Source organism: Daldinia caldariorum (assembly GCF_022478825.1).
Source record: "Daldinia caldariorum strain CBS 122874 unplaced genomic scaffold F4812scaffold_17, whole genome shotgun sequence".
Lineage (NCBI taxonomy): Eukaryota > Fungi > Ascomycota > Sordariomycetes > Xylariales > Hypoxylaceae > Daldinia > Daldinia caldariorum.
Genome location: NW_025953053.1, coordinates 709,978 through 722,918, shown reverse-complemented (window position 1 = coordinate 722,918; position 12,941 = coordinate 709,978). Strand labels below are relative to the sequence as shown.

General features: G+C 46.5%; 3 protein-coding genes across 3 annotated transcripts; 2 read left to right on the top strand and 1 right to left on the bottom strand.

Annotated features, from left to right (window-relative positions):
• Positions 1–7,685: 7,685 nt before the first annotated feature.
• Positions 7,686–9,122, top strand: F4812DRAFT_462344 (GroES-like protein; the record flags this gene model as incomplete). Its single annotated transcript, XM_047938027.1, has 7 exons — positions 7,686–7,767; positions 7,838–7,892; positions 7,958–8,104; positions 8,161–8,722; positions 8,780–8,808; positions 8,862–8,954; positions 9,026–9,122. The coding sequence occupies 7 exons, from the start codon at positions 7,686–7,688 to the stop codon at positions 9,120–9,122; spliced, it is 1,065 nt and encodes a 354-aa protein (XP_047787339.1).
• Positions 9,123–9,180: 58 nt separating this feature from the next.
• Positions 9,181–9,615, bottom strand: F4812DRAFT_462343 (tRNA-splicing endonuclease subunit Sen15; the record flags this gene model as incomplete). The annotated part of the gene is made up of 1 exon (XM_047938026.1): positions 9,181–9,615. The coding sequence occupies one exon, from the start codon at positions 9,613–9,615 to the stop codon at positions 9,181–9,183; it is 435 nt and encodes a 144-aa protein (XP_047787338.1).
• A 1,126-nt stretch (positions 9,616–10,741) lies between these two features.
• Positions 10,742–12,792, top strand: F4812DRAFT_441336 (uncharacterized protein). The gene has a single exon (XM_047935232.1). The coding sequence runs from the start codon at positions 11,251–11,253 to the stop codon at positions 12,397–12,399; it is 1,149 nt and encodes a 382-aa protein (XP_047787337.1). The 5' UTR covers positions 10,742–11,250; the 3' UTR covers positions 12,400–12,792.
• The last annotated feature ends 149 nt before the right edge of the window (positions 12,793–12,941 follow it).

The window sequence follows — 12,941 nt, the reverse complement described above, 5'->3', positions numbered from 1 at the left end:
CTTTTGCCGTCGATTAGAAGATATCCGACCCGAGGTAGAGGAAAGACTGACTTTAGGAATAGGTAACGCCGGCGGGGAGGGCGAGGGTTCGAGTTTGGGGCGGTGAGCCTTCATCAAGGGACTGTTCTGGGGTAAAACGTCATCCGGGTCGTACACGTCGCTAGCTGAAGTGTCGTGAGCGAAGGCTGAATCGACGGTCGCAGTCATGCTTTCACTCGCTAATTGTGGAGTGGCCGTTACTCACGCATTGGGCGACTCAAGTCATTATCAGAAAACCAAAATAAAGATTGTTGATTCTCTTGCAAGGGTTCGGATTAGGTTGCGCTTATGTGATTTAACACTTTGTCAAGATTGCGGTTACCCTCCCATTCGCATATAAGTGAAGTTGCGAAATTGTGAAATGTTATTCAGGCGCACACCTGTCGACCCAAGTCGACTGGACAAGCAAGCGGGCTCAACCGTGAGTAGAGTAACACCACGCACTGGTCTGGTCCGCCGCAACGAGCCGCACGCGGATTGGTGGGCACTTATTAGACCCTATCGCTAAAAAATACGGGGTGGTTGCGCGCGCTATCCAGCTCAGAAACCGAGCAAGTTCCCTGGCTAGAAACGCGCAAATTGGCAGAGAGCCAAAGGAAAGGAAACGAAAAGAAAGTCTAAAAAAAGAGGCAAGGGGGGGAGTTAGAAAATAAAGAAGGGGAGGGTTCGGTTAGAATCAGACGCTTGGGGAAGGATGCGGTTAATGATAGATTTGGGTTAGACAATTAGAAGTAGATACGGCACGGTGACAATGGGTATAACGGCAAGTATATCCTGTCCTGGCAGGCGTGGATGGAGACAGTTATTGGGGATGGGGGGAAAGGGAAGGGAATACGGAGACTAGCTTGCAATGTGGATTTCGAGTTGCTGCCAAGGACTCAAACAAGTATATCCTCGTGACCGCCGAAGATTCGACTTTCAGATTGGAGTGGTACGGTAGTGCTGGGTAGGTAACGTCGTGGTAAGGCAGGTCAAGTCAGGTCAGGTAAGGTTTGGCGCAAATAATGTAAGGCGGGGGAGAGATGCTGCGGAGCCGCCTTTTTTTTTTTTTTTTCTTCTTCGCTCTGACTTTCTGTCTGGGATGTTTTGGCTGCAGGTGGTGGGATGGGGTTGATGGCCCTTTAGTTGATGAAACGTAGAAACGCAGAAATGCAGAAACGCAGGCTGGGCAAGGCCCTTAGCTCTCTTTAGGCCTTGGCTACAGTCTAGACTGGTTTGACTGGTTTTGATTGTTTTTTTTTGTCTGGCTGTCTGTCTGTCTGTCTGGTTGTTTCTTATCCTTGGATTGTTTTTTATTTTATTTTATTTATTTGGCGCTGGTAACCCGATGGGATCGGATCAGTCCAAATTGCCAGATTGCGCCGTATGATAGGTAGGTTCGACAGGCAAAACCCGCATTTAATAAGCCCGGGAGTTTATAAGCTTTCTGCTTGGACGAAGTTGCAGGGATCTTGGTAATCCAGAAGGGATCCTGTCAGGAAATTTCAGGTTAGAAACGATGTCTCTTCCGTCATGTCGCTTCTGGGGGACTTGATGGATGGTGGGAACCCTTGGGAACAAGAGAACAAAAAAAAGATACCTGAGGTGTGAAGAAGTTTGGACCCGAAATGAAAACGAAAGGGAAAGGGAAAGAGAGAGAAGCGGGAGATACATTGATAATAGTATGTAGTAGATATTTTGGGGGGGAAGGCGGGAGGGGGAATGTGAAGTAGGTACAACTACACTACGCCAATGTGGTAAGGCATTGACGGTTGACCCAATTCAATGTATAATATATACAACATATACAGCATAACTATACGGTTTATGGCGACCTTAATACAAGAAAAATACCTACAGCATAATAATAGGTATATATTAGGTACTTACCTAAGGTAATATGGAAAATAGGTATTAATGAGTAATTGTGTAGTGCTTTAAGAGCCCAATTAAGCGATAAGTCTGGGGATGTTGTACGAATGACTCCACCGATGATGAGAGGTTGGACTTGACCAAGAAGGAAGAGGCGTGCGGCGAAGAATGCGGCTGCGAGTGGATGATCCAAGCACTGGACCTGACGGCAGGTCCCAAGGGAGAAAGAAAAGAAGTCACTTACCTACCTAAGGTACTTAGGTACCTAGGTACTGCACGCACTGCAGGTCCACCGTCCACCACCGTATTTCACAAGTACCTGAGTACCAGTTGTATCCGCGTACTCCAAATCTTGTACCTGCCGCCCGAGCTGGGTTATCCCCGTTTCCGCCGTCTAGCGCCTTTTCTAAGGTCCTTAGCGGCTTTTTCCTTGCTTTAGCGAACGTCCCAAAGCCTCATCAACCACCCCCGGCTTTTTCTTATTCGATCCTGCTTCGGTGCGGCAGCCTCGGCAGCTAACCGTCCTTTCCCAGAAGTGCAGAGCAGCAGAGCAGAGCAGACAATTATGTACCTAATTTCACAATCCCACTTACTCACTCACTTCACTGCACCGCAGCAATCCAATGATGGGATATCTATTGCACCCCCCCTGGTTCTGGTCTCTTCCTCCTATACGAGTTTCTAATACGCTGCAACTTTTAGCTCAGAAGCTCTGTTCCCGCGATATTTCTCTTATATACCTAGCATACCTATGCAGAGTGATGTTTGTATGTATTGTACCTAGTGTATGTGAAAATAGGTACGTATCAGTCAGACGACGAGGATATCGGGCGAACGATATTGGAATAATAGATAGCGCAAACGGATTTTTTTTTTCTGATCGGCGAGAAGCCCGTCCAACTGGCTGAAAGTACAAATAGAGAATAGAGTGTGTATGTGTGTCAGACGGAACTATGAACTAATGTATGGACCATAGTAAAATATCAGGTGGTATTTAGGCCAGCTTTTTTTGCGGAGATAAAGGCACCGATCAGACAAAGTGCGGCGCTCGCTACCTACATAGTACGTATGTAGCAAGTAGTATTGGAAAGTATGTGTGCGTAAGAGAGTGGGAGAGCAAGTATCCTGTATCGTGCATATTCACAACCGTGAACTTGCTTCTCGCTGCCGTAATCTCGCTGCTCAGCCACTTCACGGTCAGCGCAAGCAACCGCGGCGAGAATTTATGACACACTACTACCAGTATCTATCTATGGGTGGGTTTTGCGAATCTGGGGGACCGTTTGCGGTCTGTGCCTCTTGGCTATCCACTTCAATACCTAACGCGCGAGAAAGTGAGAGCGCGCGCAGTAGCATCTATCTTCGAACGGATGGATACAGGGCGACATCGATCTAGGATGAGGCGGGGTCGCTTCGCATATAGGTATTGGACCGGACTCTACTCTACTCTACATTAGGTATTGATGTATAATGTATATTACGCGCAAGAATGCAGCACGACCGAATGGATCTATGGGGAATTGATAGTGTGGGTTTTGAATTCAACCCAAAGATAGGCAATATAACTTGAGATAGTTACATGTTGTATATAGCATTGCATTCGTATAAATAAAGAGGGGAAAGGGTCCTAGGGAAGGGGAAAGGGATGGGAGAATTCCCATGAGGAGCTGAAAACCCTAGGAACTAGGACAAACATGACATTAACTTGCCTATTAAGTACTCCATAGCAAAGCAACTAACATATCACATACATTAGGTACATGTAGTTAATAGGATATTAGATATTACATGGTAAGGGGAGACTCGCAACGAACACACTGGATGAGGGGGAATATGCTCTCAACTTCCGAGTCTGGGTATGACGATTACCTCTGGGTAGCAAATGGACCCCAGTATGTACGTCGTGTAAAAGAACGCACCCATTCCATTCCTCTCTAACAACGTGCCGCCCACGCAAGAGAGGGTGGGATTGAACGATTCTTCGGTAGCACTATAGGGGAAAAAAGCCAGTCAGAACGGACGCATGGCAGCATGGAAGTAAGGGTCTAGCCCAATATGTGACGTGGACCTTGATAGAGGTACATATCGCACGATGATACAGCCGCATCTGCAAGCCGCTGACCGCAAGACCTGACACGCTTTTCTGATGCATGGGTGCCTGCGGAAAAGGCAATACCTTACTACCTACTACATAGTATGGTACCTATAATGTATGTACAATATTGAAGTCGTCTTATTAGTTCTTATTAGCACATCATCTCTTTTAGCTGAAAGGGTTAAGATCAGGTCAACGCATGGGTATGTGTGTAATTCGCTCCGCCGAAACCCTTAAAAAAATAGGGCCTACTTGAAACAAAATATCACCGAGACAGCAAGAAGAAAATCGAACGTCGAGCGTCGGTAGAGGAGAGAACGGAACAGATGCGTCACTTAACACTACCGAAGTAAGTATTAAATCTTGGGTCGCGATCCCCGGTAACGGAAAGAGAAGTTAACAGGGTCTTTGTGTTCGCTCCGTGGTAGCATGGGAGGCCTCTTGGAGAAGAATGGATGGAGATTTTTGGATCTTAGACTACTTGCCCAAAAAGGTTGCGTCCTCACGCACCGCGAGTGGAAGCAAACGGTGGAAAAAAATAATAAGAAAATAAATAAGAAAAATTCCGGCAATTTACAGGACAAGACACATCATGCTAGCCGCCGAGGCTCTCTCGCTTTCAGCTCGAAAGATGACGACGGGTGGGCCGCAATTCCGGGCACACATACATTGCATTAGCAGTAAAATAACCCTTTGAAGGTATCCAATAGCTCGAAGAAAATAAGAAAGATAAGAAAAATAAAAGGACGAAGGGATAAGTAATAGCCAAGATGATGACGAAAACACGCTCCTGCCCGCAGTCTAGAGTACCTGGTTCATATGAACATTTTTGAACTTTTGACACCGAGGGATTGGCTATGGTCCATGGGAAGGGTGTAAGTAATCCGCTCCGAGAGGATCCCCCCGTATGAGTGAGAGATAGAGATGATTCTGTGGGGAGGAGGGGAGGGGAGGGGAAGGGAAAGGGAAACATGCATAACTTGAAGGAGGGAAGATGGAGGGAGTTCCCGTCCCACATACATGGCACATAAAAAAATGGGATTCCTGGGTACAATACTATGTACAATACTCCATGTCGTCGCCAGCAAATTAGATGCTCCAGACGTAAAACTCACCTGCATGATAAAATGCCCTCATCCCATGTACACTACTCTGCCGTATATAGTCATAGAGGTACGTAGTAATATTATCAAGAGGTCGCAGCGTACCTATCTGACATACCGTAGTAGTAGTATATAGTAGTATGTAGTAGTCCTAGACTCGGTCCAAGCACGCACCCGTGTGGAAAAGAAAAAAGAAAAGAAAAAAGGCTTGGTATGACGGTTATTGAGTACCAGTATTAACAACCTCTCCTCTTCTTCTCCTACATTATCTCAAAAATTACTTCGTGTGCCAAACCTATATATATCTAGAGCATTTACCTTCCCAACATTCCATCGTTTCCCCCCCGCCGCGCAACTCCGAACCAGGGTGTATATTCATGCGTCTCTTTTCTTTCTCCTCGGCCTCGCTTTTAGGTAATTCTTCAACGTCTTCGCGAATAAGTTCGGGCCTAGAGCCTGGCTAGTAGGCAGGTCGAAGATCGGCCATGCTCGAACTTCTAACCTACCTACCTACCTATGTTATGTAATTGGGGACCTCATAACGGTCGTTACTGGTTGCATGTTAAGCCTATGGCCTGCACGACCCAGAAAAAAAGAGCTATTTTATTTTATTTTTCCCACGCCGTCCGCGGCTGGCTGATTGATTGATTCATGTGGTGATCCATTGCCGTCAATGGGTAACGTTGCCGGTGCAGAGCTCTGCGGACCCCAAAACCACCCTTTTACGCATGCCTCCTGGCAGTTTGCATTAAAAAAAAATAATGCTCCATTTAAAAACCTTCCTCCCATCATGACTTACTCCAAGACCAACAACGCCATAGTGCGTGTGATAGTTGGCCTATAAAATCGAAAAGATGCATCTGCATGCCTACCTAGGTAGGTAGGTAGACATAGGTAACATGTATAGCGAATGTAGAGTCGTACGCGCAACCAGTGAGGCGGTGTCCGACCAGACAGGCGGCTCAGCGTACGAGATGACGCCTCGTTAACACTGGGGCGTCGCGATTGGTTGCTTCGGGTCATGTCTCTAAAAAAAAACAAACCGCCATCGTCACATCGCATAGCTAATCTAAAAGGACTATTCATCATACCTGTAGCTTCCCTTGTACGCCCTCTGTCGTCGGGAGCGGCATGGAAGAGCCTTGCTTCAGATTCCCTGAAACCATCATTCAGCCGCTTCGGTTGACCTGCATTGCAGGCCACCTCGCTGAGCCTCCTATGAGCCGCACCTAACTGACACATGTCTCCCATATGCCCAATTAAATTAACACGAAAGGGTAGGACCAAACCTTTTGTATAACTCTCAGGCCAACCAACCACTTGGACTGGTTAACTACATACCCTGATACCCACGCCAGCGAGCGGATAGGGATATATGTACCTTAGGTAGGTAGGTAGGTTACATGCCTCTTTCCGACTCCATAATCAGCGGCTTGACCATTCTGCACCATAGTGGCGCCCCGCGAAAATCGTACCCACAGTGCATAAGTGATAGGAGAGTAGAGTTCTAATATGATACGAGTTTTCTTCGGAGCCTAGCGCTCGGCGTCTTGTCTAGCCTAAGCCTTTAGAGGAGACAACTCCGGCAGTTTATGAGCAATTGAGCAGCTGGTTGAGTAGCACGTAAAACCAGAGCGCAAGGCGCCACACTGTTTTGGATAGACGACTTGAGACGAGATAACGTAGACGTGGTGGATGGTGATGATGATGATAACACGCCTCAAACATCCCAGACGCATCGTCTACTTACACGTGGAGACCTTTGTTGGCAGCGTTATATCGCACCGCAGGAACGCCGTCATATCTCTAATAGTAGGTGTTCATATTCCTGGGGCCCTTTCGTCCACTTAAGCGTGGATTAGAGCGACCGACTGCGCACTCACGTGTACATAATAAGTCATCGCAACTAGATCTTGGTATAGTGTTTTGCGCACACGATCGTGATACTATGTACTCATCGGGACTGCTATTCGGGTGTTCCCAGCTTCTTTTACATTGGTTGACATAAGCCGCGCGGTTATGAACAGCTTATTGCATTATAAGAGGATGGATGGGCTTTAAAAAACGATTGTGTAATCTGTAGTGCGAGACGGTGTCAATCTCTACTTGAATACACTGGGTCTTGACTTCTCGTCGATTTACTAAGTACATCAGCTTTAGGAAATCGTTTATAGACAACACGTAGAAATAAGCAGAAGCTGAAAAGCCCTCGAAGAATCTCTAGATCATAATAGTTACCTGTCTTCGGTATAGTTCGGTATGTTTTCGGTTAATTTTTGCTTGGGATTTTAACTCAAACTCAAAACACCGAGTTGGAAGTTAGAACTTGGAATTAGAGCAGAAACAGTGTTCGTGAAGGTATTCAACTAAGATTTACCCCACTTGAAATAGTGCAATCCCCGCACTCTCTGGAAGAAAAGAAAAAAAAATAGTGAACTGGTGACATTGGAGTGTCGGAAGTAAACCGATGAATACAACGGCTATATCAAAACAACATAATTAGTATCAAGTTGAAAAAGAAATATCCGTCCTAAACGGAGGCTATACGGTCGGACTGACGTCGGTATCGAGAATCTCAACGGTTCAGGTATATTATCATGGATTTGCCGCTCACGATGAATGCTGTCGTGTTCGATGGCCCGTACAAGGTTTCGCTCCAGCAACGGCCGGTCCCCAAAAGTGAATCAAAACCCTCTGCTCCCTTTGCTATAGTGCTAGTAGCACCGCTGACATAGAATAATACGCAAAGTACAGGACGATGGAGACATCATAGTCAAAGTCGATGCAACGGCCCTTTGTGGATCGTGCGTACTATAGGTAGACCCTGGTTTCTTCCCTTAAGTGATTAACTAATTATTTATATCCTTAGTGAGCTTCATGCGTTCAGAGGCCACGAGCCCTCAGGCACGGGGTTTATCATGGGCCACGAGTTCGCCGGCACTGTTGTGGCGGCAGGGAAAGATGTTAAATCCGTCAAGGTTGGAGATAAGGTGGTATCTCCTTTCACAGTATCCTGGTAAGCCCGGTTGCATTCCCTATGCAGTTGTAATAGCTCACTAATGTACTATGTAGCATGAATTGTTTCTACTGCAAAAACGGGTATTCGTCTCGGTGTGACCATGTCTTACTATTTGGCTCGGAAAAACTGGATGGTGCTCAAGCAGATTTTGTGCGTGTACCCCTTGCAGACGGTACAGTCGTGAAGGCACCGTCTGAGATTGACGACAATGCGCTGGTGCTCATGGCAGATATATTCCCCACTGGATTCTTCGGCGCCAGGAACGCTTTTAATAGTCTTGGCTCACAAGATCCTTCTGAAGCCACAGTGGTGGTTATCGGCTGCGGACCGGTAGGGTTATGTGCCATAATCTCAGCGCTGGAATATAAGCCTAAACACCTCTTCGCCATCGATAGCGTTGACAGCCGTCTCGAAATCGCCAGGAGTTTGGGCGCAGAGCCCCTCAACTTTGTGAAGGATAGATCAGCTATGATTGCTCGAATCAAAGAAGTCACAGATGGCCGAGGTGCAGATGCAGTTGTTGAAGTAGTTGGCCTGAGCCCCGCCTTGAGAACTGCGTTCGACGTTATAAGACCCTTCGGTTTCATAAGCAGTATAGGCGTCCACAATTCCGAGGTAAGCTGGCCCTCAAGGTGTATCTGCTCATGTACTCCCAGCTAACAACTAGCTTAGATTCCCTTTAGTGGTACTGAAGGGTATAAGTACGTAATATCTTAGCCCACACCTGGATTTTCCCTCAACTAACGCGACGTAGCAAAAATGTAAGGCTACAGATGGGACGATGCCCAGTCCGCTCAATCTTCACCGATGCACTCAGCGTCCTGGTCAAGAACCAACATAAATTCGGGTAAGTAAACTCTTTGTCATGAATCCCTTTATCGACCAATATCTGATATGGCATTGATTAATCTCGGGCAGGTTTATGTTTGAGAAAATCATGCCCCTTTCCATGGCCGTCTCCGGCTATGATCTGTTCGATAAGATGCAAGTGCAGAAGGTTATTTTCAAGCCATGACCGCAAGACAGACCAGAGCCATGATACTCTCCGGCGAAAGGAGACCGTTTTCCTGAGACTAATTCTGGCGAGGTTTGACAATGCCATCGTGCATGAAATAGTAAACAACGGTAGAATCGTTATGTACTGTAGCAAGTAGCACTCTCTTAGCACGAGCCGGACCAGCTGAGGTTTCAGGCGGCATGGAATCAAAAACGCTTGCAAATGCCTTGAGCGTCCATTTTTCGGCCAGATGAACTGGTAAGACCCATTCGATTATAGGAGTCTCCGGAATACGGTCTTCGGGGTTCGGATGAGTTTTGAGTATTTCAATCTGATCATCGGGATGTAAATAGAGCCGACGAGGAGGCAATCCAGAGATCAGAGGCCGAGGCAGAGGTGAGTTATCCACTGGGGAATGAGTTAAAATTTGCAACTCAGTCCAATCGTGCTGATATCGAAGATTGTCAAACACCGATTCCGCGAGGTGTTCAACATAAGATTTCTCTGCCATGGTAAAAAAAAAGGAAAGGATGTATTGTTGTAGTCGAAAATTTATGTAAGCAGTTAATCGCATAGAAAACCTCATAAAAAATCGAGGACCCTTCTTAGCAAACTGTAGGGAGGAGCTGAGAGTATAAAGGCGGTGTAAAGCGGCAATTGCATTGCACATCATTATTACCTAATGTTTTAACCTACATAGTAGGTACCTGTATAATGTACCTAATTACCTTAGGTACCTGATCGTTCGGTTTAGGTATTGTATCTACCTAGACATACCAGTATTGGCAAGGTTGAGGAAGTAACTTATTTTTTAAGCTTTTAAGACCTATGTACGGTTTAATAATAACATCAAATCTTACGCTGCATCTTAACATCTGCCAAATTACTGTAAAACGCAACTGAAGCGTCCAAAAAATCTTGAATACGCGTATTCTGCGTCAGTCTGTGGCGGTATATCAACGGCATTCTCCGACCCCTAAATGATATCTGAACGGCAATTGGATGACATCACATGGGATCACGCATAATTTCGCTCCTATTTATTTGTCCTCCAAGAAAAGTCTCAACGCGCTGATGGATATGGTCTTGAATAAATGCCGGCAATATAATGTTGTGGTTACGTCTCAATGTCTCGACGAGGGTCATATCCGAATTTCGCTCTTGCGTACGTAGTCGGGTTATGCTAAGGTGGCAGTTGTGGAAGGGGAACCCAGCCTGCCCAGGCACATGGTTATGCGGCTTTTGAGGCGCAGATCTAAGAAATCTTCGGTTTGGGGGCGGAGGTGGAGAAATCTAGACGAAATCTAGACCTTTTAAACACCCCCGGGGCCGTGACATGTGTCATTGAAAATGCATGATCTTGTACTTCGTACATTAGGTACCTGGTATACGTCTAGGTACTACATACGTCTAATAGCATGCAACTCAGGTCCCCTCTTAATATTTACTGAGACTGAATTATCTGTGCACGTATATAACACTATGTATGGCTATAAAAATCATTCGCCTATTTTTGCAGGATCAAATGGTACGCATTCTCCCATCTTTGATTAGATGGTGTTAGGTAATGCGTCTACCTGTTTAGCTGCCAGCACTTTAGATAGATAGAGGGGGACAAGGAGCCCATTCAACATCTTCCATTGTTAGCGCCAAGGAAACTGCTAAAACCTAAGTCATACTAGCGCCGTACTTGCCCCTGCCTAGCCTGCCCGCCAAAATTACCTATTATTCGTACATTTATTCGTACTTCGTACTCCTTAAAGTGTACCTAACACGGAACCCTGCTGTGTTACCTTTGACGATTTCTTTGCTTCCAAACATATTTTATTCTAATCGTTCTTCGATCTCTCGAACCTTTTGCTTTAATATAATTACGCCGAGCCCGATACCACAAAAAAAAAACAAAACGAATCAATAAGACCGTGCAAGTCATTTTTCGGTCCTTCATTTGGACTCCTTCGCGCAGTCGTACCTAATTGTACTTGCATTTCGAAAACGGCCGATTTATGTCTACCTAATTACAGCCTTACACCTTACATTACCGAACCGACCTTAACAACACCGTCCTCCATTAGGTAGCTCGCGTTCGAAAACCCAAGCCGTGTAAATCGTCGGTTTCTGGAACAACCAGAGGCATCTCCTGAAGATGCGACCAGATTCATCCAGAATATCTAAAGATGGACAAGAAGACGCTGGCGATCAGTTCACGATAATTTCGACAACGACGAACCCAACAAATGAATCCCTAAGTCAACGCGCGCCAATCATGTCGGCCCAGGGGCAAGGGGCGGTGGGCAGTACAATTGCATCAAGCGTCGCCGGTGTGAGCGTCCAGGCGCAAGAGTACGCCAATGGATACCACTTCCCGCCGAAATACCCCATCAAGGAACAGATACGAATGGGCTTGGTTTCATTTTGGGAGTTCTACAACACTGGATTCGGTTTCTTCCTTACAATCTACTCCCTTAACGTCGTAGCTTGGGGCGGCATGCTGTTCCTCCTACTATGCAACGCCGCACCGGAGATGTGTTGGGTGAATGGCGAATTTGACTGCGATCATATCGACTCACCGCGCCGCATATGGATCGAGACGGACTCGCAGATCCTGAACGCGTTATTCTGCGTGACAGGTTTTGGTTTGGCACCATGGCGCTTTCGTGATCTGTACTTCCTGTTGCGATATCGCCTTCTGGGCGATCGCCAGGCTCTACGAAGGTTAGCGGGCGTCCATCGCGGTTGGTTCCGCCTTCCTGGCTCTGAACAACTCCCCGCAGCTCTTGGACCCAAGAATATTGAGGAATCCTTTGCCAATTGCAACGCTGATAGCATTCCGCATCCCCCAGAGACTATATCAGACGCACCGCCGACAGGCATTCGGGCGCCCCCGACCAAGATGTGGAAATTGGATTTCATCATCTACTTCAACGTTGCCAATACATTTCTGCAATGCGTTCTGTCGGGATTCATGTGGGGCCTGAATCGTTACGACCGACCTAGTTGGTCGACTGGTTTATTCGTCTGCCTTGCATGCATAGTCTCCGCTGTTGCAGGCATTATGATGGGAGTTGAAGGAAAGCACGTTAAGGCGATTGAAGGGGTTCCTCTAACTAAGAGGGACATGGAGCGCCTAGCTCGCGATAAGGAGCTGGGCATTCCTCACTACAACAACCTTGGCGACAAGAATCCCGAGGAGGGGAAAGAGAAGGCGAAGAAGAAGAAGCAAGAGCAACGATTTGGAAAAGCCGAGCAATCTAGTCTCGTGACGGATAATGAAAGACAAGCATTCTGCAATTGAACAAGTCATGGCGTTTCTAGCAGGTTTTTATAGACAGCGGACTTGGTGTTTTTATTGGCACATACTTTCTGAAAAGAATAAACCATCTGGCGTTGCACAACGCAAGTAACTATATTTGCAAGCATTCTGCTTTTTGCAACCAATCGTACAAGACCACGATATTGTGGTCTTAAGAGGTACCTACTGTATATTTCTGTATCAAGATATGTTGAAGTTGAAATGTAAAGCTCTTAGGAAGAGTGATCTCCTAAGGGTATGAGGATATGTATTAGTGTACACTATTCCGAGACACACATAGCAGGTGTAGTAGCATTTGAGGCTAACACGATTTGAGTGGATGAATAGAAACGATGGCAAAGTGAGTTGAGTGTCCACGGGGTCCACGGGGTCCATGGGGTCCATGGGGTCCATGGGGTCCATTCGCGTGAACACCTGCCGGCTCCAAAGCAGGGAAATTCCGTAGTGATATGGACCCAGAACCTGATAGCTAAGCCAATCAGAGCTGAAGTTGATATGATAAGGCTAATCGGCTGACCAATGCG

Coding starts and splice junctions, on each gene's coding strand:
- F4812DRAFT_441336 (XM_047935232.1), top strand. CDS start 11,251: ATGCGACCAGATTCATCCAGAATATCTAAAGATGGACAAGAAGACGCT.